The 23,392-nt window shown below is 39.3% G+C and overlaps 3 protein-coding genes across 6 annotated transcripts in view; 2 read left to right on the top strand and 1 right to left on the bottom strand.

Moving 5' to 3' along the window:
• Positions 1–543: 543 nt before the first annotated feature.
• On the top strand, positions 544–11,318 carry LOC131886586 (uncharacterized). 3 transcript variants are annotated; one of them, XM_059234958.1, is made up of 15 exons: positions 544–812; positions 1,898–2,125; positions 2,196–2,323; positions 2,414–2,445; positions 2,548–2,623; positions 2,681–2,731; positions 2,795–2,934; positions 8,610–8,766; positions 8,838–8,921; positions 8,990–9,118; positions 9,193–9,305; positions 9,377–9,393; positions 10,609–10,660; positions 10,736–10,847; positions 10,995–11,318. In XM_059234958.1, the coding sequence occupies exons 3-15, from the start codon at positions 2,218–2,220 to the stop codon at positions 11,126–11,128; spliced, it is 1,203 nt and encodes a 400-aa protein (XP_059090941.1). In that variant the 5' UTR covers positions 544–812; positions 1,898–2,125; positions 2,196–2,217; the 3' UTR covers positions 11,129–11,318. The 3 variants fall into 3 exon arrangements, with proteins under 3 accessions (XP_059090941.1, XP_059090942.1, XP_059090943.1); XM_059234959.1 differs by lacking the exon at positions 544–812 and having other exon boundaries at positions 1,787–2,125; XM_059234960.1 differs by lacking the exons at positions 544–812; positions 1,898–2,125 and having other exon boundaries at positions 2,154–2,323.
• Positions 11,319–17,934: 6,616 nt separating this feature from the next.
• LOC131886736 (uncharacterized) lies at positions 17,935–21,114 on the top strand. The gene is made up of 16 exons (XM_059235135.1): positions 17,935–18,036; positions 18,118–18,236; positions 18,322–18,353; positions 18,430–18,499; positions 18,578–18,628; positions 18,916–19,061; positions 19,131–19,290; positions 19,370–19,456; positions 19,517–19,552; positions 19,644–19,695; positions 19,926–19,966; positions 20,044–20,156; positions 20,235–20,251; positions 20,534–20,585; positions 20,654–20,768; positions 20,858–21,114. The coding sequence occupies exons 2-16, from the start codon at positions 18,125–18,127 to the stop codon at positions 20,998–21,000; spliced, it is 1,227 nt and encodes a 408-aa protein (XP_059091118.1). The 5' UTR covers positions 17,935–18,036; positions 18,118–18,124; the 3' UTR covers positions 21,001–21,114.
• A 1,046-nt stretch (positions 21,115–22,160) lies between these two features.
• Positions 22,161–23,392, bottom strand: part of LOC131886884 (uncharacterized) — a 3,698-nt gene continuing 2,466 nt past the window's right edge. For both annotated transcript variants that reach the window (XM_059235335.1, XM_059235336.1), the window contains 4 exons: positions 22,958–23,079; positions 22,751–22,833; positions 22,537–22,651; positions 22,161–22,354 (listed from right to left, as the gene is read on the bottom strand). In XM_059235335.1, coding sequence (XP_059091318.1) covers positions 22,257–22,354; positions 22,537–22,651; positions 22,751–22,833; positions 22,958–23,079 — 418 coding nt within the window. In that variant the 3' untranslated portion in view covers positions 22,161–22,256. The remainder of the gene's footprint in view (positions 22,355–22,536; positions 22,652–22,750; positions 22,834–22,957; positions 23,080–23,392) is intronic.

Genomic DNA, 23,392 nt, shown 5'->3' with positions numbered 1-23,392 from the left:
TTCAAGATGCGGCTGAACAATCGACTTGTACAGAGTTCAATGGCCATGATCTACTTTATCAAGGACCTTGGCCCTTTCCAGTCCCTCAATGACCTGCTCTAGAGTCCTCTAACCTGCTCTAAATGCTCAATCGTTTTGGTTATCGTGCTAAACTGTGCTCGGAACCTGTACTGGCTAGGAGAAAGGGCTTCAGGGACTTCAAGAATTTCAACAAGTTTGAACTCCATGATCTTCTCAAACACCTTCGCAATATTCGAAGTGAGAGAAATCGGCCTATACGGTAGTTACTGGGAAGCGACTTATCTCCCCCTCTAAAAATTGGCACAACGTGAGCCAACTTTAGTAACACAAATTCAATCCTTTAACAAAGCACTATTAACCCCCAAAAGTACGAGTGACCTCTCAAAATTTGAAGATGACGTCTTCTTCCTTTCCCGCTTCAATGTCCCAATATATCAATAAAATCTAAAGAACACTGTTCTGTTCGATTAATGAAGAAAAACATCAACGGAACTCACTAAACTATTTTCACTGAACCTCTATTGTCAATTGCCCACACGACAGGGTTTTAGAAGACAGCCTCGTAAAACTTCCTGAGGCCCGTGAAGGCCAAATTCCCTGACCCAACATGTTTCATTGGAAACACATCGTTTAAAAACACTCAAATGGACTAAACTGGCATAAACAACACTCCCAAAGGAAACCGTCAAACACCCCAAAGGGTTTGGGTTTAGGCATGGAAAGTCCAAATATGGAATGTCATTGACAGAACGGCCGAGAGTGACAACCGACAAGAAATAACAATTTCAATGGTGAGGGTCATCTAAGATTTGTCTTTCTAATTTCATCATTTTAGAAATGAATAAAATCGAATTAGAATTGCCTTGGAGAAACGAGCGAATCAGACTAATTTGGTTATTTGCTATTTCGGTAACTGGTATTACGACACTAGCTCTGTATACCTTATTTCATCTTTATTGATACTCATGGACACTGAATATGAAACTTGTTATATGATTTACTGTTCTTATTATAGCAACCAGGAACCAAATCACATCAGTGACACTGTCCGCTATTACTTTGTCCAAATTATCATCATCTAATGTGGGGGCTGAGGCTTTGCTCAAGATTTGTCACGCAGCTTAGCTGCAGGCATAATTCTCAGCACATCATCAAAATTTTATTCTCGTGTCCAACAGAAAATAAAAATCCAAGGTAGATATTTCTCTCCCAGCTTGTGCTCCAGGTTAATGCTGTCGATGAAATACATCACAAGTTGAAAACGACCCTGGCAGGTCATCCATTATTCGTATAGCAAGTGGTTTTCAAGTCCCATCAATTTTGATTTTCCCTGTCCGTGACGTGTTTAAATATCTCTCTCTCCGATCAGTCTACCCAAAAATACTTTTATGGCCGTAAAAGCGCTGAACCTCAGGCAAAACGAGAATCCCAGCTTGGGGCCCACGAAGCGATAATCTAACCTTAATCCAAAATCAAAACCTGTCCATAACGAAGCGAGCTGACAAATGACTAAGACTAAACTGAATGGACGTTCAAGACTTTTACTTCAAAAGTATTTTGAAGATGTTCTAGATTAAACCTTACGTTTTCTCGGAATGAGATGATTCCCACTCGTTTACCGATAAGAAAATTTGTTTCACAATTGGGTTGAAAGTTTTCTCGTAAAGAATGGTCTAAATTTACATTCTTGCACGCACTTTCGTCCAACATCCTTTCAATATCTTTAAACAACCCAATCTCTAAAGACGTCCCCTATATTTATTCCTATACTAACCACGACATGGTGTGGGAGTGGTCTCCATCTTACACAAACACTCCTTTTCTTTCTTCCATTTCTACTATTATTTGATATTCTCGGTGACTCTCAACTCCTCAGAAATCAAGTTCGGCCATCCCTAGTAGTACTTTGACTGGTACCTTAGACTTTAACTTCGTTCTGCCCACGATCCCGTCGAGAGACGCCAAGAAGTTCGCTCTCCAGGTGTGGAGTCATCGATTTCCAGTTCCGTTCGTCGTTGGAAAATGGATCGGCAACGCAACGGGCGCGCTTAAGCAAAATTCTTGGTCCCTCACGTCAGTCTTCTTCAGAGCTTTGAGTATCAAGGTTGGTATTTAGATAGGAGGCATTGTTAAAAAAGTGTCTTTGGTTTATGGTAACTTGTTTCTGTTTTTAGGTGTTCCAAATTTCGTGGAACCATGCTCTCTTCCGGGACTGTATTTGTTTTAGTTGTCTCTGTTTTAGTCAGATCAACTGTATCCTTAGATACAGCCAATGTCACATCCCAATCCAGAAGTGGTCGAGGTAAGTTCGTTGAATATTTTCAACTGGTGTCATTCGACATTATGCTTCATATACCACATTAGAATAACATTTCTCCATCTTTTGTTTTAGCACTTTCTCTTTTTGAAGTCGTTAAGTTTAAGGTATCAAGCATAGTCACCATCCCATTTAGCGTCAAGTTCTACTGAAGCACAGGGCTTTGACATTAAAACCATGAATAAATGCACTCGTCCATTCTTTTGTAGAACGATGCTTGTAACCCCGGAGGTTCTTCGGGTCGTATGGGAACATGCTACACTGTTGATGAATGTTCTCGACGAAGTAAGTGGATCGAATGATAGGTCATTCAGTGCTCACGTGAATTCGTTTTCATTTTAGGTGGCTCTCCCTCCGGCACCTGTGCCAATGGATTTGGCGTCTGTTGCATAAGTACCACGAACATCAAAGTAAAACCTTTCCCGCGTATCTTTCACATGTTTCTCTTTCCTTTAGTGAGTTTATCTTGCGGCGGTTCGTCTTCTGACAACTGCACTTATTTGACAGAAAGTATGAGTCCTGGTAGCGTGATGGAATGCCAATATGAGATATGTAAATGTGCACCTGATGTCTGCCGAATTCGACTGGATTTTCTGGTAATTATGTCTAATACTACAATCTTCCTATCACGTTAGGCGTGCAATATCATATCATTTTTGTAAGCGCTAGTTGCCAAACAAATGCTTAGAATAGGTTCAAATAAATTGGTTCACAGTTAGTGAAGTTGTTTTTGATATGTTAGGTCCGATTAGCACGTACGTCAATCAACATTTGTTTACCCACTGGGAATCAAATCTGCAAGGCTTGATTTGTCTTTGTCGGTTAATAGCCTCGTCATTTGCGCATTAAACTTGTGACTTTACTTCGCTCAAGGATAACGGAATAACCCAACCAGTCAAGTAATACCTAAGCAATAAGAGCGTTGAAGAAAAGTAAGATGACACGAGTTCTGTTGTGTGGATGAATATATGCTAAATAGCATGTTTGAAGTGGAACCTTGCCAAACTTTTTTATTGCTCTACGTATAAGAGACCTACCCATCTTCACATCTTTAACAGTTCGCTTCTAAATATGATTCAGATGATAAGGCACCATTTGTACAATTGATCTAAATCATATCTCATTGACATATTGATGGTACAAATTTCATTCACTTACTTTTTCTCCGCTAACTTCAATAACGACCTCAATCCTCATCTTAAGCGAAGAATAGGCTTTCGGCCTCATCACGTAGTCTGAGGACTGCACTCTGTGTCACATCCCCTTGACGTGACTCTGGGGCTTTGTAAATAATGCCTTAGCCTCCATGTGAGTTTGGAGGCAAAGTTCGCACATCGACTCAAATCACATCGGGGGAGGACGTGTGCCTGGCGTTTTTGGTTCAGAAAGCAGGAAAATTGTCTCTCAGGTACTGTTGAGTGGATTGACGCAAAGAGTCCCATCTAGTGTGAACACTCAAGTGTCTCCCAAATCGCCTTTTGCCCAATGAGGAACCTACCATCTAAAATGTTCGTGAGAATTCAGCCTTTTGTTCCTATCCATAAAGATCGGGAAGGCACACGTTGCCATGGCGCGAGACGATCCACGAAAACATGTCCCAACATGATCCTTTATGCAGAATTTGTGATTAACTTTTTTTGTAACATCGTTTGGCCTGGGTCATGTCGATCGTTACCCCAACCATGAAAATCCTTTTATGGATAATAGACAACACTTTTTCACTAAGTGGATTCCTTAAAAAGTTCAGGATTCTCCTGCAACGCCCTTGGACACTTTTTGCAGTCATATTTGTGATTAAGTGCCGTGGAGTTCTTATGTGAGACTCCGCTCCAATGTCGTCTTAAATCAACGTCTGTAGGGTTCTTCTGAAAGTGAAATGCCTTTTGTATGTGGGGGAAATATAATTGCGTCATAATGCCTTCAAGGCTACCTTCACTTTTCCCACCTTTTGATTGGTTTCGGAAACTTCCTAGTTCAGTTGTCTGGTCCTTGACATCCCTACTTTTCGTTGACAGATGTGCCTATCCCTCTTTTCTGAGAAACCTGGTGTTTTTATCTTGTGTTGTTTATAAAAGCGATATTAATATGTTTTAAGTAACGTCATTTTTAAGAAGCGTCCATTTGTTCTACTTTTGATCGGTACATAATAGTCAGATTCAAGAATTACGTTGAAATATGTACATGTATATTGACAACCACTAGGTATGGCGTTTTTCCGCAGGATGAGTTAGGAAACAGGTACTTAATACAAATGTAGTTAGATTTTATTCTTGGCTTAAAATCTAGATTATTTTTTACGCTTCAGAGCTAACCTGATTCAGTAGCCTAAAATTGGTTCATGAATTAGATGATAAATCAATGTGTCAAATAATAGGCAGGAGTCAAAAAGTTGAAACTATAATGATTCAACACAACTTTTACCAAGACAACAATTTTCTCACAATGAAGCAATATTAATTTAAGATGGGGCCCACTTTAACCATGACAACAAATATTAAGTATGGAAGAACATGCATATATAATGAGCTGCTTCTCTCGCAATAATGATATTGATCATTCTGTATGAACGGCAAAATGGCTGCCAAACTGGCATCCTGGGATCCATGTCTGCATTTTGTCTAGTGGAAATGGGCTCCAAACACGTTTTAAATGGTATTTTGACCGTCATCCCGAGAGATAGACTTCCATTACTGTCCGTCTTGCATTGACAAATTTTTGAGAAATGGGTCAATTATTAGGGCTCTTCTTGATTATCTCGATTGAAATTTTTTTTTGTATCTTCTCCCACCTGACTCAAAACATTGATTTATCTTTTTCAAATGTTTCCATAATGAATTATGGGCTAAATAACTTGTCTTTAAATATCTTATTTTTTCGCGGCATTTCTTCCTGTTTTTCTTTACTCATTTTCCAATTAACTACAAGCTTTGAAAGTTGAAAATGCAACAAGAAGATGTACAAAACATTGCATCAATATTAGCTATTCACCTTCGTAAACACTTACATAGTTTTGGGAAGTTCATTGGCCGATACTCGTCTTTCCTAAACAATAAAAAAGGGCAACAAGTCATTTTTGATTGGTCATTGGCACTAGACGTCGAGTAACCTGAAAGCTTTGCCTCGAGTTAGACATTTGGAGAATGAGGATTGGTACAAATCTAATCAAAATTTTATCATAATGAACCATTTTGGCTTTGCCCCAATAATTGGCAGCAATAGTTTTAGGCCACCAAACATCCATTTAGATTGATTGAGGCACTATAATTGCAAGGTTAACAAGAACTACTACAATACCAAGCGAACGAATTGAAATGCAGGGTGCGAAACTCTTTCAAATCAGCAAATCACTTGACATGCTTTCATAATTTGTTTATGATCTTATTATCTTTGTTTATCATTCTACTCTAAATCATTGAGGGTTCAAAGACAGAAATCAAGTGATTCATAACCAAGTTATGTTATTCTTCATTGGACGCCATTCACTAGATTATCAATGTCGAGCATGGCCACTTCAAGAAGACCACAAGATCGCCCTCTCATTTTTGCCCATATTCAGTTCTCAGATTTGCAACCAGTAGGAATTGGAGTTAGTCCAGAAGAATAGAGATATAAGGCTATCCTTTTAATTGCTTGATCTGAACTTCGATTGGGTCTGATCCGTAGAAAAATCATTGGGGGTCATGAACATGGATGATCGAGCGATGGAATCTCCTATCCCGCTTCATTCAAAAACATAAGGCTGACCCAATGCCAATGCACTTTAATCACTCTCTAACGTAAGAGACGATTTATTGGGGTTTTTGATCTATACCAATATGATCATTTTCCCTTCCAATTAATATTTTGCTTTGGACTTTCTCGATCTTTTGGAGAATTAGCATGAGCCATTTCAATCTGCCGCCACTAAAGCGGCAGATTTATATGGCCCATCCGTTAATAAGTGCCCAAATGTCAGAGGTATACTCTAGATGGATGAGGCTGAATGATAGCTTTGAATAACATGAACATGGTTTTCTGGTCTCTCAAAGTTTATGTATGGTAAATCACGGACCTCTAGAGATGTGCAGTGCGAACGGAAGACTTTGTTCCACATGAGCACATAACACGACCACAAGATCTTGTTGAACAGATGAATGTGGCCAAGTTTGAGCCCAAAACTATGCTGAGGGAACTCAGGAGATTTGTCCAAAGTTATGCGGTAAACACTACACAAAATTCGAATTTTCGGCCTGCTTTTGGTCAGCTACATAAGCTTTTGACAATATAACTCTCAAGCGAACCACTTTACAAACCAATGATGTAAAAAAGACCTGTCTTTAATTCAAGAGATCTAATTTTACATTTGATTACTTTAGTTCGAAAAGTGGCTCAAAGTCGTTATGACCAAGAACAGGCCGATTTGGCGGGAAGCTCGTACACAGCCCATATTTCAATAAGTTTGTGGGTAAATTTAACTATTCTTTTGCAATGCTGTGTTGACTCTAGCTTGATAGTGGTAGTCAAATTTGCCCTTGTATTCTAAGATCCGCAATGGAAGAGACCCGTTGAGTGGTGTTGTTTTCATTATCCAAATGTCAGCAATGGCAGAACCTTCTTCTATTCAGGCACGTGTCTTGTTGCGGAAAGACCACCCCATCACGGAATATATATTTCGCTTGCGATATTACAAACAAGCAAACCGTTGTTTATATTCGACCTCATTGGTTCAGGCACCTTTCGCCAGTATTCTGATTGAACAAAACGATTTCATGATTTGCAAAGCAGTTGACTCGTAGCCATTATTGAGGCTTGAAAGAAGGCAGTCGAACCACCAAGACAATGCAAGAAATCCGTTTACAATCAATTCTCTGGAGAAAATCCTTAGCACTGATTAGTCATGTTGAAATCACTCCATCATAATGCGGGTTCCTATGGCGGAATCTGAAGTTGGTCGTTTTCAAGGTGTGGCTTCCAATTTTGGAATTGAGAGATAGAAAAGCAAAATAAAATTTTCTGGTTCGGTTTTTGGGCCCTAATTTGAAAATCCTTGCCCTAGGGACTGGAACTAGCACAATCAAGGACAATATTTTCGAAAATCTATCTTTTCTCGTGTCCCTCTTAGCAATAGAGGGAGCTTGAATCTGAAATTGCCGAATACCGAGAGGGCAAATTGAAGAACAAAAGTATTAGGTAACTTGATACACTGTGTCCTAGCAGATCAGGGGTTTTATATGCGCTTGGCTTTCGCTGACGATGAATATATTCGTGGCTGTTTATCTTGGTTTTTGTCATGCCCCTTAGTCCAGATGTCATCATGGTAAAAGATTCATCAATCGAATACGGTTGAACTAAAATACCTGAATCGGAGTGGCGTTGTCAAATGGTTTGCTGGTATGGTATCATCCTCAAGTTTGAGTTCCCTTCACCAAGCTCCTCAGCTTCTTTCAAGGCAAACATTGAACAAATGATAGTAATTCATTTATTGTTGACCGGGGCTCTCGGTGCAGAATAGCTGAAATGAGGGTGGGTACAATCGTACGAATAGCAATCAGAGCCCAGGTTTTTAAATCCAAGAAGTGAATTTTGGATTGAGAGAAGATCCGATTTTTGTGTTAAGGTACGATCTCTTTGGAATCTGCACCTGATTCCATCGCTTTAAAAGATTGGACTCTGATCTTTAAGAACGATCTCGAGTCCGTCCGAATGAATAATGATCGCTACATGCGAAGACCAGACGTGCGCCGATATTGAGCGGAACAATTGTTTTTGAAGGTTAGCCTGTATGTTCATAGCTATTTATGAATTGGTTGTAAGTTATTCGGGAAGGGCATCATTATTTTGCGTTCTTTCTGTTATGCTCTGTTACAAAGTCCAACGAGATTTAACCATTCCGAACCATTTTATCTTTTATGGCTACTAGTAAACGAGCGATCGGACCCCTAGTAGTTCGTATTTAATGCTTAAAAATAAAATGATTCTTATCCAATCGACAACATATTGTAATATGAATAATTTAAACATTTAGGTCTAGATTTAAAGTTTTGGCTTTTTCTATATCATTAGTTTTGACAAATTCAATAGCATTGTTTAAAGTAAATGATCGTTGACGGATTTAACAGCATGGAACTTGATCCAAAGCCACAATTATGTGCACGATCGCTGCACACTAATAAGATCTTGACAACTAATGTTCTTGATTGGCCATTTGGAAATGTCACTGATTTGTTGATGAAAGCCTACAGGAGATTGCTTCCACATAATATCAACATAAACATATATTTTTTGCTTTTAGCAACACACCCTTGTTGGACCTGTGATTGGAACCACAGAAAGTGGGATTGAAGATAGTGGTAACGCCATTGGTGATTGTATCACAGACACATTCTCCGTCAAGAACCCAAGAGCCAAATCGCCTCCAGACATTTGCGGCTTCAATAACGGTCAACACAGTGAGTTCCATCCAATACACTTTCAAGCCCAATGTTGCGCGTCCATTTCAACATGGCCTCAATTTTTGCAGTGATCTATGACATGGCGTCTCCGTGCTCCTCTCTGGACTTTGTACTTGGTGGTGGAGGACAAGCCAGGAATTGGGACATCAAAGGTAACCATCGGAAATGCAGTTATTTACCCAAGCACTCCTAATGAAACCGACACTGTTTCCTCTTGCAGTGACCCAATATAAATGTGGTGAGGAGGATGTCGCTGGTCCTTTGGGGTGTCTGCAATATTTTTCAAATCCAATGGGCCGAATCTCCTCTTACAACTTCCCAACTACTTCCACTACTGTTGACGAAAACAGTGAGTTTATCTTGGTTATTGTGAACATGCTTGGAATGTATTAAGAAATGCGATTTTGCCCGTATTGTCAATAGCTACCCACTTGTCTCGACAAACCTATTCGATGTGCATTCGCCGAGAAGCTGGCATGTGCGCCATTTGTTACATTCCGGCCATCATTCCTCTTGTTGAAGCAGCCGACGATCAAGTAAGTATTGGTAGATATACAAATAAGTTATTGTCAATTTTTCTACAAATTATTCACACTTAACTTTTCAGGCCTCTTTTGGACTCAAGTATGTGGCTCCTACTTTTTAAAACTTTTTGTATTTTCTTTGGAGGGAATTTATAAATGTTACCATGTCTTTTTTTTAAATACCCTCTAGTGAAGAATAACGGACCTAAGATGCCATATTAACATTAAACGCTTGTGTCTAATTTGGGCCCAAGAAACACTTAGTTTTAAAATGATAAAACCATAAAGGATAAACCTCAGTTTGAATTTGGTATTGAGAACATGAAATGAAGTTCGCACAAGAACAACCAGACAGACACCCCGGATATAAAAAGATGTCTCTCTTGTATTGTAAGTACTAAACATAGCATATGCGTTTGATTACTTGGGAAAGGTTCTAAATATTGGGCTTTTCATTGCCTCTGGCATTCAACCTTTGCTTATTTGTGAAATATTGTAGTTGTGAAATGTAATTGATAGTTTCAAGATATATTAAGTTCGAAGTGACTGGCATAATCTCAAAAAAATGGAATCTGCAATTCCAGGTTTTGCTGATTAATATTACATTAGGGGTTGTGCCCAAGGATATTTAGAACTGCAGTTGATAGTAATCTATGATCGTGGATGCTAAATTACTGGCTTTGAATGATTAAGTACTAGACTTTCCTTTCTTTGACGTCATATGCTAGGTTTCTGTATTTTTTTAACATACAAACTTCTCTCAATTCTTTACGGCTAGTTTTAGCTTTTAGTATTGATATGATCCCAAAGGAGCTGTTAATTCTTGAGATAAAGTAAAAGTAAGTTCAGCAAAAATGTAGCTTTTAGAATCAGTCATCAACAACTCTGAAACTTTACTTCTTTAACAACAGTTTTCAGGAAATGATTGCGAAAGTTGGTGGTGCATTCGTTGCATATATATATATTTTCTTAAAAAATCAATAACTTGATCGTTGAATAAAACTGGACAAAGTCTGGCATCGTAAAAACATGTTTTCTAAATTTGAGGTGCCAGGGTTGAAGGGGTGAACCTCGCCACCCCACGATCTGTATATAGCTCCGATAGGCACTGTCAAAGTCGGTGTCAGATTGGTTCTCCGCCTATGGGTGTGGTTAGCGTCTAAAAGTTTACATGAGAAAGGTCGTGGAGGCGAATCGAACCGGAAACCCCTCCCATGCCAGGAGGTCCTACTGCAACAGATTGAAATAATTGGGTTGAATAATCTTGCATACACGTACTGACTATACTTAAACATAATCCATAATGCCATTTCAGCAAAGGAGAGGATGCTGCAGTTGATACGGAGTGCCGAGACGACTACATTCAGGTAAGAAACAATCTGGTGGTATATGGCTACAAAAAAATGATTCGGTTAGTAATCAATTGGCGTTTCTTTTTTCAGATTCCGTTCGGAGAGACTGTCGACGCCATTGAAGGTGGTCCTGGCATACAGCTCTTTTGTGGACGTGCTTTTAATGTTGACACTGCTGCAACGGTTCCTGCTTCCGTTTGTTGTAAGTCTGTGTTTGAAAAAATTCATGATTGTCCAAAGAGTTTCGTTTAAGGAATCCTCTCAAATTATTTACCCAACCATACTTTGAATGCTGTTAGCTCAATACTTGGGGGCCAATGCTGATTGGGTTGTTCTCTCGTTATTTCAGCAAGCCACTTGCCATTTCAAATCCATTACGTGACCACTCAAAATGAAGTGGATAAAGGAAAGAACAATGAAATGATAAACTTCCCTGGAGGAATCGTGGGATTCAGTTTGGATTACCGACAAGTACCGTGTTAAACCTCAAGCTGTCGAGCTTCATCTATCGAGAGATGCTTTTTACAAGAGAAATGTCGTCTTCTTGCATCAAGAAAGTGTTTCCAAATAACGTTTGGTCTATTAAGACCATCAGACATTACTCGTCATTTGTGACAAATAAAACTTATGTTGACAACACTTTGGAATAAACAATTGAATTTACTTTCGTTTATTTGACTTTGCGTCAATTGCTTGAAGTAAGTGCTGCCGAAATTGGAAAATGATCACTTTTCAAACAGAAAGGGGAGCGGCTTATTTCCAATCGGGGTAACTCGAGCCAACTTCAACGAGGAAGGAGCATTGCCCTGATCCAAAATCCAACCCATCAAGTACGAGAAAACAAGGGCAAGGGCCTGTGAGCATCTCATCAGAAACTGAGATGTCACTCCATCCGGGCCAGGAGAGCGCGAGAGTCTCAAGTCTCTGATGGCTTCTAAAGCATCTTGATCTGTGACTATACAAAAGGTTAATCTAATTGCTTATCTAGACTAATTGCTTGACCCACCAGTCTCAACAGACTCATTAGCATAATGCGCTATCTAGTCAACGAGTCAAATAAAAATACCTTGAAAATGACTTATTATTTGACTAAGAGTTCTCAAATAGGTAATCTGAGGGATGACCCAATTTTCTGAAAAACGACCAAAGGCAATCGCATTAAAAGAGCCATAAATAGTTGACCACGAAAATTGAGTCCTCTGTAGCTCCTCGGTTCACGTTCCCATCCGTCTGGAATGTTCACATATTTCGTGTCAGATAACGGATCGTTTGTCCATGGAGGGTGCTAATTTTTGACCTCGAAACAAATTCCAACAAGTTCGAATTCGAGGAATTGGTAGCAGGGACGAGGGTTTTGGTAAATGAGCGTGATTTTGAATTAGCTTTTAAACCAGTCTGTCATAAGGGATTTCTCACTCAAAATGGGAATAGATTGCTTCTCGGTGCGTTTTAAAATCAGGAGAAGACTCTCGAATAATCTATAATTCGACTTTTGACTAGAGGGCCTACTTTTTCCAACCCAGACAAGCTCTGGGGTACGGGCATGTCCTCCGGGGTGCTCAAAAACGGAGGAACCCACGTGACACTCTACCTATCCAAAAGCAAAATATAATCCTCACCTCTCAAAAAAAAACCGGTCTGTAGTATGTACCTATGGGGAGCCCTCAATTCAGGTCACTCGTGGTTCAATCGCTTGGTTTAGAGTTTGATTTCACCCCTCAGGCACTCATCTCAAATTCATGGTTGGATAGTCATGGAAGAGCTGAAGCATACAAATTGGACATTATCTCCATTGTCAGTCCAAAGCCGGTTTTCCTCAAAATGGGTCTGTTTTTGGAGCCGATCGTAAAAACTAATCCGAACACAATAAAACATTCTTACTCCAGGTAAAAATTTGACAAGACAAGCCGAAGAAGTAAATTGCGGATAATCTTTAAAACCAGGGAATCAAGAGCAACAAGTTTGCTTCAGAAGACATATTCATACACTTACCCGTACTTCCAAAAAGGACAATATGGTACTTGAACAGCCAATTTTCCGTAACTCCAGTTTTCCTCGTGTATTTTTCATTATGCACTTTGACCCTTCGGACAGACTTAGCACTTATCAAATCGACTGAACTCAAGGACTATCAGACGTGCATACCTACTTGTTTATTCCTTAGATTTCAGAACAATGCATCAAAAGAAACGAGGTGAAATCACGACGAACAAAAACATGGTCATTGATACTGAAAAAGTGAGTTTTCCCATGAAGTACTATTTTTTTAACTGCAGCACAAAAGGACCAGACTGGTTTCTCTTGATTCCCTGTCTTGAAAAAAATAAATGCCCACATACACTGGAACAAACTATGCTACCTAGAATTGAAACGATTTTTCCATTGAGAGATAGAACAAATGACTGCATACCAAGGGTTCGGTATGTGTAAAGAAATGTAGAGAAACTCGGATTTGAAATAGTTTCCCTGGTTTGACATTCATTAATTTTTTGAGTTGTCAGAAAATATCTGAAATTTCTCTAACACAACAAGACAATCTTTTGTTTCGATGTAGGGATGCCATCTTGGTTAAAAGAATTTGGATGTGCGAACGTTCTCGAGAAAATACAAAGGCCTATTCTAGACGAAGGTGCTTTCCTAACATTTGTCCATGCTGAGGGTTTCATTCTTGCTTGTCTCTCAAAAGAGCTTGTCTGCACTGCAAAGGGTTCTTAAAGCTTTCAAAAAAGTCAGTTAATGACTCGTTGGAGGTGATAAAGTATTCGTTTTCTAGCCTTAAGAGGGTGAACACTCCAGACGGTCTCTACAAGAAGACAGGTTTGCAAATTCGAGAGTGACAGAAAGTTTCGAACTCAGGACGCTCAAGAGCCTTCAAAAGTTATTGCGAGGTGTACAAAAACAGGTTGTTGACCTGAAGTACTGACAAAGCATTTGATTCACAAGATGTCCGATATGTGGGGCCCTTAACTTCGAATTGCTCTGTGCCTGATCCGTGTTTCAAATTGAAGCTTTCTTGAAAATTCATGTTTCTTTGTTTTTGTTTTGTCTTTGTTTTTGCCTTTGGCCATCGACTGACCGATGGCTCTAAAAGTACTGATCCTTCTCGGAGATCTAGAGTATACCCTCAGCCAATAGTTTCACTTGTTTTTCGTGTCGTTTTCACCTGAGGTCGAAAGTAAAGAAGCTTTGAGGAAAAACGTGAGTCTATGAAGATCGTTATTTTCGAATTGTATGGCCAGAAAACGGAGTTTTCTGCGATCGAATGATATGGCAAGATCTGTTGTTCCTGACACGTTTGAAACATATCATTTAGACTCTATTTACTTATTTGCTTACCACTAATATTAATATGCTACGTGTGTATTCTCTAAGAAGGTGGCCACTCTTGACAAGGGTGGGAAACGTGGTCAAAAAGGTCCATGACAATTGGAAAGATGGATCTTTACCTGTTGAGAGCTCGAACTTTGTTTTGTGAACGAGATTATTGATCATATATAGAAACATTGGAATATTAATTCAACAGGATTTTCTCGTTTCACAACCATGTTCATAAATAATGTTAATTGTCAATTTCAATAATGCATTTCTTAGGATAAAATGGAAGCCATTACTTGGCTTCATTTTAAGCTGATATGAAGAAATGGCATTCAGCAATGTTCATTTGAAACCTTTTTGAATTAGAAAATTGGACTCAAGAAGCTTTCATCTAGCATTTATTGCTTACAGTACCCGGGAAAGATTTATCGATCTCCTTTCCAACTTTCTTGCAGTATACTGTTAGGGTCAGAACGAGCCCTGTAATCCCCACAACCCACAGTGGGGCAGGGTTGTAAATTTTGATACGATACCGATTTCATTTCAAGATTAGCTGAAGTTTCAGCTTTTGGACCACCAATCTTTTTTGCCCTCAATCCAAAATATCCATAAATTGTAAGTACACCATGTCACTAAAGCTTCGATCTAAATATTTTTAGTGGAACGTAAACATATGATTTTCAAACACTTTTCTGCTTGTGTGCACTAAAGAGCTCAACTTGAATAAATGAGTATCTTGGCAACACGTTGGATTTGTCACCTTTTCCGTTCAAAGCATTCCCATTTTGCCGCCTTCCTCCTCTTTTAATTGAGTGACAGGGGTGAAGTTGAAAATACGGGGTGGGCCATATTAATCTGCCTTCACTTTGAAGCTCCATGAATCGTGATTGGTTCGTCACATATGAAAATGGCAATTATAGGCAAGTAACTTATATACTCCTTGTGAGTTTACATATAAGAAACCCCGGTTCCATCTAAATTCTCCTTTGCAGAATCATAGGAAGAACAACCAGTCTCAATTTGAAGCCATACTGAAAAGGAAAATTTCGAGCTTCTAACCTTATGAATATGCCCCCAGGATAACCAGGATTGACTTAAATTACGACTATAGGGCTGTGGGCAATGATAATAGTAATTTTAGGGAAAGAAGCTACACTCCTTGTGAGTATAGATATCAAATATGGCAACTCCAGCACAATCTCGTTTATAGAATCATGGGAAGAACGTCCAATCTCAATCTAAAGCCAAGAGGCGATCCTTGCATAGTTACTATGAACAGGAGTTTGGAGAAATAAAGATTTTGTTGTTTTTTAAATGAAGTGAAATGGCGGGTTTATTAATTGCTTATCTTGGTTAGAAAGGGAACATTGATCAATAAAAATGATTCAATATATTATGTTACCATATGTGCGTTCAACGTCAAGTTGCCTTCAATCTTTTTTTTTGTAAACTAAGTCAGTTGATCTCCATAAAAAATAGTGCTAATAAAAGGAAAAAAGGTAGTGATTTCTATCTTAAAAAATCTGAGACCAAACTTTGGTGTCTAGCTACAGCGCCAGATAAGCAAAGGTTTTTTTATGTGGCACGCCAGAGAGGCACTTTTTGGCTGCCCAAGAGGTCTACGAGAAGACTAAACCGCTGAAAATACAGGCAAATTGTCAATGAAGACAAATCCAATATTTTTCCTACGAATATCAAAGTTGATTATCGTTACTAAACTAATGAAGTTGCACAAACATCTAGCACCTGATAAGAATCTTTGTCCAAGTGTCTTCCATCAATCAAGGTTTCTCGCCTTGCCATTACCCTCTTCTCAGATAGAGACGAGAGAGAGAGAGTAGACTTGGGTGAATGGTCAGGAAAGAAGACTATTCTCCAAACAGGTTTTTAGAATTTCTTGAAAGCAGCGCGGAGAGTAAAGGTAGACGCTTCTTTGGCACTAAAAATATTTGGCTTTAGACAGGTGAATCAGAAATTTGTCCATTAAAATGGAACCCCTCCGGGCGCTCTTTGATTGTGAAAGATGTATTAATGACCGCTCGGAACAATGCTGCATTCGTATACGATGTATCTGACCTCCTCACCACTTGATGAATGAACTAAGATCTTTTTTAATCTCAATTTGATAATGGAGTCTTTGTTACGAAATCAGGATCATGATGAGATTTAGACATATAAATAAATGAGGTGCTTTCAATAATTGCGTTGTTTGGACTTTCAACGGCAAAAATCCAGTGATAATGCGCGGGTGCACTCGGTTTAGGCATTTATTAAGAGAAGACATTGACCCGATGTGAGTCTCACCAAGGAAAGACGAAAAATTATGGGCTTCTTGCATAAAATTGGGTTGCATGTGTCATGATGACAGAAAAACAATCAAAATTGAACCTCTCACCCAAGTCTGACTACATTTTGTTTTTCATTTATACCTCCCAGTCTTAGAATTTGAAGTTTTTACCTCAGACGTAGCATCATCATCCGTCTCTAAAGAAATGCGAATAAGAAACAATGAAAGGAATCGGATGAGAAAAAAATGGAATGGTGGCCGCCAGAAACCATCTCAAATTGTGAAGAGGATTGTACCTTTTTCTATCCAAATGATCTGATTTATCCAAGGTACGTATTTAGAGACTGTTGATCGAAGAATTATTCAGCCGAACTTGTACTGAAAGTAAGAGCAACAAGCTTTGAGTACTTGGTTTGGTTCAAATCGACATGGTCGAGAACAAGGTTTTGTTTGTCGTTCTACCTAAATGCGCGTGTTCAAACGTACAAATCAAATCTGTGTGCATGTCCATTTTTTCCTACATTGCAGTAAAAAATAAAGACCCTCAGACAAATTCCACAGATCATATCAACTTCTTTAGATTTTTCTTCAGAATCATGAATCTTCTAAAATTTCAAGTAAAACTTTATCGCCTCGACTGGCAATCCAAACAAAAATCTGCAACAAAGCCCTGGGACGAGCAACCAGCAAGATAAAGACAAGGAAAACTGACATCCAATTAGGTTTATTCCTGGCCGAGCAATAAAGATGATTATCAGAAATAAAATTCTGCCGTTCAAATTAAATCGCAAGAAAGATTGGCCCAACAGTCAAATCGGAGTTCGAACCAATCTCTTTTCGTGGATTAACCAACTATAACGCCAACGATGCGAGCTTTCATACTTTTCTGAAACATTGGCTTATTTATTTGACGTCATAAGAATTGCATCTTTCGACATTATGTCGTATGGAAATGGCAAAGCAAATAACCCTATGGAATCACTGTAAGTGCTCAAGTGCAGTTTGACGGCATAGACATAACATTATTGATATAGGTCCCAGTGTTTTACACTCAGCGTTTCGCAGTTACAAAAAAAATCAACTAACAACCAAAGATGTGACATAATATAAGTGTGAAGAAACATGCGCGTTCTTTGATCGTAAGATAAGCTGATTCAGGTCAATCAATAACAAAAGAGCGATCAAGTTTGCTGGCCTCGCAATGCATCCTATGGGATCTACGTGCTACCATCACTAAGATTACTCCTGCCATCAATTTTAGAGTCCCTAGTAATTTTGTAAATTAAGATAAGCAAGAAGTGAATGCACCTGCATACCAAAGCATTGCTTGTGGTATGGGAATGCCGTTGTTTTTCTACGTGAGGGACCCAAAAACAAGTTTCAAAACTTGTTGAGTGGACAGGCCGTTGCCCCCAAACTTCCAAGAAGCTCCCCTTATTTGACCTCTGTTTTGATCTTTCCTCGTTCGGCCATTGGTCTTTCAAACAAATTTGGCTTGCAGAGTGGGACATTGGTCCGTTTTGGGTCTGTGCTCCAAGCACTAACACGTCATAGGCCATTAAAATACTGAGGCTACTTAAACTTAACGATAGATGAGCTGTCCAGGTGGATAGTCATCCCCGGCGTCATGTGCGCAAAGGCAAGAACAAGGAGCCAAGATGGTTTGAAAACATACCCTTGTGTCATAGATCTGACCCACGCGTCCACATTTTCCACGTTCCCGGCCTGCTCAAGTTCCTCTGCTTTATGGACCGATTGGTAGTTGCTCTTTTGAAGTCTCTCGGTCAAGGTAGTAGTTATTCTAGGTTATGTAGGGAATCTCCTTTAGTTTTGAGATTTCTTAACTTGGCCAGTTTCTTCTTCTTTTTAGTGATATCATGCTCAGTTTAGGAGCCTCCATTTTTGTTGTCCAAGTTCTGGTCCTGGTCTCTGCCATTGAACCCGACCATCTTGTCCCTGAAACGAATGGCACCTCCAGATCGGGCAAAGGTGATCGTTCGTCCAAGCCTGATTGTTCCAATGTTGACTGTATTGATCATGGCCCGTTAATCACTACATTTTTCGTCCATTTTAGCCTTGTCAATATTCCAAGTAATCAGGTTCAAGGTAAAGGACTGATTCTAATGCGAATGTTGAGTTTAGTCTATTGTTTGGATTCTAAGTGATTGCGCTTCCTTTTTAGCATGATCCTTGCCCTGGAGATGGAAATAGGAATGGAACATGCTTTTCAAGTGCCGAGTGTACCAACTTAGGTGACCTTTTCAAATTCATTTGGTATTGATATGTCTTCAGCAGTAGCACGCAAATCCGTTTTCTTTCTCGTTTTGTAGGTGGTGAAAGCTCAGGCACATGTGCCAATGGATATGGAGTTTGCTGCATAAGTAAGGATTAGTTCATCATTCATCACTTTTACTTTATTGCTGATTAACATACCAATTCAAGTCAGAACTTGTCACTTGGCCAATTATTATCCTTTGGCTTTGGCTTTAAACGATTGCTTCATTTAGTCCATCGTACACACCGTGAGAGTTCTTAAGTAGTTGAGCTTGTAAACAAAAACTTTAGGTTTTACAAACATTACTTCAATTATTTGCCTGGCATGATGGTGACTTTAACGCGTTAGCAAAAGGTTTGCAAGCCCATTTGACGGGACATTCAATTTTTTTAGTGTCGCTTGCGTGTGGTGGAACATCCTCTACTAATTGCACCTATTTGTCTCAGCCAAATGGTGTCAACATGATGATACCTAATCCATGTCAGTACACCATTTGCAAAGCGCACGATGACATTTGTCGGGTTCGTCTTGACTTTATGGTAAGGGCTTTTTGTCACAGATCTAGCTGCAGAATTGGGAGTCACCTCAAGTTTGACCGCCTGTTTTAGACCTTCAGTATTGCCGGTCCTCAAGTTGGAACTACCTCTGATACTGGATTATTGGATGTGGGAGATGCCATTGGTGATTGCCTCACGGATTCTTTTCAAGTAGCATTGGGTGAAGGTGCTTCTCCTGGCGAGATTTGTGGATTCAACACGGGTCAACACAGTGAGTGACTGAATATTGTTGCATATATGACGAACCAATTGTCTTTAATGTTGGATGCTTTCTCTTTTTTACAATTCAGTGATTTATGAGCCCAGCGATTTATGCGATGAATTGTCCTTTATTTTGGGCGGAGGTGTTTCGATGAATAGAGAATGGGACATCAAGGGTAAGAATTTTTCTCGACTTATTTCTCACGCACAGTAGTACAACCATTTCTTTGTTGCAGTCACGCAATACAAGTGCGGAGAGGAAAACGTTGCCGGTAATTTATCCTTAACATTTAGTGAATCTTTGTTTTTCTTCCTTTGTGTTTAAATACATAGGACTCTGCAGTTATGAACTCATTTTTTAAGGTCCAATTGGATGTCTTCAATACTTCCCAGAAGCAACTGGGCGTATTTCCAGGTAAGCAATTCAGGAGCAGTGTGCTGAAGTATCGGATTTTCGGGCAAATGTGTTTGCTTCAAACGAAAATTGAGGGGTTTCTTGGAATTCAACAATGACTTGAACCACGATTTCAACAAATCTAATGCGTACTACTTCTTTCCAAAAGGGTTACCAAGATAAAGAAAACGGCATAACATAATTGAAACTGTTCAAGTTATGAATTAATTCCCTGATTACATTCATTATAGTTATAACTTTCCCACGACCTCGACAACGGTGGGAGCGCAAAGTGAGTTGCATGCCAATACAGTTGATAACAAAACTTAAGACAGCTTTCTCACCGTATCAATTCTTCCTCTATTGCAGCGACTCATTTGTCTAGACAAGGCTATAATGTCTGCATCCGACGTCAACCAGGCGCTTGTGCCATTTGCTATGTTCCATCCATTGTGGTTGATCCTGCCACTCCCGAGGACCAGGTGATTCTCAAATATCTGAATTGTGCTTTTGGATTCATTGTTCATTTAAAAAAACACACATTTTTTTCTTAATTTTAGTCGTCCTTTGGATTGGAGTAAGTGTCGTTAGTGTTAATCAAGAAAAGATACTCATATGCTGCATTCACATCAATTCTTAATTTTGACCATCAGAGTGTTGTTGAGATCCAATTTTTGGCAGGATATGTAAATCCCATTTTTAACCTTAAGGATTACAATCAAGTATGGTTTTTGATTTAATGTAATGACAATAGGATTTCTAGATCACTCTCAAAGTTTAATCATTGCTTATGACATCACTATAATGCTGTTTCTTGCGAATGAAGCATTCCAAGTAACCAAAATTTTTTGAATTTCAGTAAAGGAACCGACACTGTTTTTGACAACGATTGTGGCGTAGACTATTTGGCCGTAAGGAACTTGTCTTTTTTATTCCTTTTTGGGACTTTGTTCCGGAACTTAACTTTGTTCGCTTGTAGATCCCATTGGCTGAGGAATTCCCTGTGGCAGATCCCACCGAGATTGGGAAGCAACTTATTTGCGGTCGAATTTTTAGCGTCATTGATGGATCCACTGTGCCAACTTCAGTTTGCTGTAAGTTCATTAAAAGATACCGATTGGGACTTGGAAACGTCAAAACGAGTCATTGCTTGGAATCATCATTTTACGGATCTTTTTTTCAGCCACATCCGTGCCCTTTATTCTTGGTGTTTCTACCGGAGGTGATGAGTTCACTGCCAAGGCCGACCCAGCCAAGAACGAGCTGATGATGGCTCCTGGTGGAATTGTGGGCTTTAGTCTAGACTATAGACAAGTTCCTTGTTGATTTGAACCGAAAGGTTTGCACTCAATTTCTTGGCTCTGTTATACAGAGCGTTGCTTTTGTGATGAAAAAAATTATTGACAACACTATAGAACGAAGAATAAAGAAATAACTTTAAACCCATCTTGATAATCGTGTCTTTTTTGAGGTGATGTTGCTTGCCGCTCCAGTTCGAAATATGTTCCACAATGACTGGGCCGTATAAGTAACGATTCATCAAGAGTAACGGCTCAAATGTGAATGCAATACACTCACAGTTCAACTGACAAGGGTCTTATTCTGATATTTGAAACATACAGCCTGTGTTATGTAGTATTGTGCTCACATCAGTTGTTTCGGGGTAGCATTACATATTTGATCTCAATCCAATCGTCCACAACCATCTTGTCGACACAGTTTCTTGTGCTGATCCACGGACTTCTATGTAGTAAGGAGTGGACAATTTCCTATCCCTGAACGTTTCCATTCATTCAAAATGAGCACATTATAGGATCTCCAGATTTTACCGAATATGTAAACTTGGCCAAATTTGGGCCCAAAATCAAGCATAGGGTATTTGTGATCAAAGTTATGTAGGAATCATTGAATATAAAATTAGAATTATTGGCCTGCTCTTGGCCAACTACATAAGTTTTTGGCAATACTTTGAATTTTGAAACTATTCTTTTTACCAGTGAATGAGGAAAAAATAATCAGTCTTTAATTGAAGAGATCCAAGTTTCTCATTTCTCAAGTTATTCATAGATACCGTATATTTCGAAAAGTGGGCCGCATTTGCTCTGGTTAAGAGCAGGCCGGTTTGTCGGGAAGTCGGTTCACAGTTCATTGTAGGGACGAGGGCAAAGAGGAATTAATGGTTTCGTTTTCATCCCTCATTTTTTGATTGACTTGCAAATTTTGGAAAGGAATGTTTCGGTAAGGCTTTTTTCGCATCCAATCCTTGCTTTCCAATACTCTTCCACGAAATCTTCGAAATCAAGTCATGGAAAAGTTGCTAGGGACCATAAACAAAGGTTTTGAGACACAGCACCTCCAATTTGGTAACATAGAAGTCAACATGTTGCTTGCCCAAAAACATGGTTTGCCAGGGAAGTCAATTGAAGTTGAAAATAGTTGAAGACATCCTTTTTCTTCGCCCCAATCAACGCGCAGCCCAATACAAAGAAAGAAACAAGGCAATGAAATCGGAATGAAAAAAATCTATTGACAACACTTTGAAATACAATGCAACTAGATACTAGTTTCGAGAAACATGATGATTATGAGCAAGGTGATTGACGGAAGGTCAGGTCATATCCCATCTCATCTGCGGTGGCCTCGGCCGAAAACGTGTCCAAAAAGAAAGGTTCCACACGAGCTGCAAAACAAGAAATAAGGGTCATTTCAAACGCTTGTCCTTTGGTGCTTATTAACGTCATCCTTTCAGAAGCAATCTGAAGATTTGCCCAATCTTTGATGTCAATCGGAAATATCATTGTTGTTTTTAAATAGACGAATCAATCCCAGCTTGGTGGCATCTGTAAATGCCTAGAATCCTACCTCTGACCAATCCGTTCAGGATGCTGCCATCCTCGGTGTCAAAACGTTCTCCACAGATCATCGCACTTGGAGGAGCCGTCAGTCCTAACGAAACGAACGCGACGGTGCATTCACTCTGAAGGGAATAATATGGACCAGAATAAGAACGTATACATGTATTTGAATTACAATTTTCTTGATAACTTTCGGAGATCATCCAATCCAGAACACCTACCGTTTTGGCTTGGTCGGCGATACCTCCGTTCAACAATTTAAAGGAGTCCATGGTAGTGGTTGAGAAATCCGTGTTACAATAGCCTGGAAAGATGGAGAGTCATAGTATGTAGAAGGCACATTACTCAAAAGGTCACTTTGTCCATTCTTGGACCTTTTTTATACCACCTTGCTACTGTTAGGTCATTAATGTAACCGATTAACTTACCTTGCTCTCTTCGGAAGCAAGTTCGGTAACGTTGATCGTGCAAAAGCACTTCACTGGCATAAGCGTAAGATTGGAAACTGCCACTGATGCCCGTAAAATATTGCGTGCAAAATTCGGGAGCCCTATAATGAGAGTGACATGATGCAGATTAGTGATCACTCAAACCTTGGACAATATTTGACACACATGCATATGGAAGCTGAAGGGATAATTAAAATTTGATTGCTATTCGTTTGAAATGAGGAGCTATTATAGCTCTAAGTATCAAAGTGAAGAGCACATCCCTGTCCAGCAAATAGGGATGGTCCTTTTTCACCGTCATATATTCACACTTTTTGCGGGGTCTTTTACTAAGGTACAAAGTTCATGTGATCCAAGGAGTGCATTCATTTTTGAATGCAATCAAAAGCTAGTCAATTTGTTGGTGTTACGCGT

Source organism: Tigriopus californicus, chromosome 9, assembly GCF_007210705.1.
Source record: "Tigriopus californicus strain San Diego chromosome 9, Tcal_SD_v2.1, whole genome shotgun sequence".
Taxonomy (NCBI): Eukaryota; Metazoa; Arthropoda; class Copepoda; order Harpacticoida; family Harpacticidae; genus Tigriopus; species Tigriopus californicus.
The sequence above is the reverse complement of the archived record's forward strand: the minus strand, read 5'-3'. Positions and strand labels throughout refer to the sequence as shown.

Excerpts from the sequence above, each read along its gene's own strand:
- LOC131886736 (XM_059235135.1), top strand. The coding sequence starts at position 18,125 with ATGCTCAGTTTAGGAGCCTCCATTTTTGTTGTCCAAGTTCTGGTCCTG. Across the intron at positions 18,354-18,429 it reads TCCAAGTAATCAGGTTCAAG|CATGATCCTTGCCCTGGAGA; the intron begins GTAAAGGACTGA and ends CTTCCTTTTTAG. Across the intron at positions 19,553-19,643 it reads CGGAGAGGAAAACGTTGCCG|GTCCAATTGGATGTCTTCAA; the intron begins GTAATTTATCCT and ends TCATTTTTTAAG.
- LOC131886586 (XM_059234958.1), top strand. The coding sequence starts at position 2,218 with ATGCTCTCTTCCGGGACTGTATTTGTTTTAGTTGTCTCTGTTTTAGTC. Across the intron at positions 2,324-2,413 it reads CCAATCCAGAAGTGGTCGAG|CACTTTCTCTTTTTGAAGTC; the intron begins GTAAGTTCGTTG and ends CTTTTGTTTTAG. Across the intron at positions 8,922-8,989 it reads CAGGAATTGGGACATCAAAG|TGACCCAATATAAATGTGGT; the intron begins GTAACCATCGGA and ends TTCCTCTTGCAG.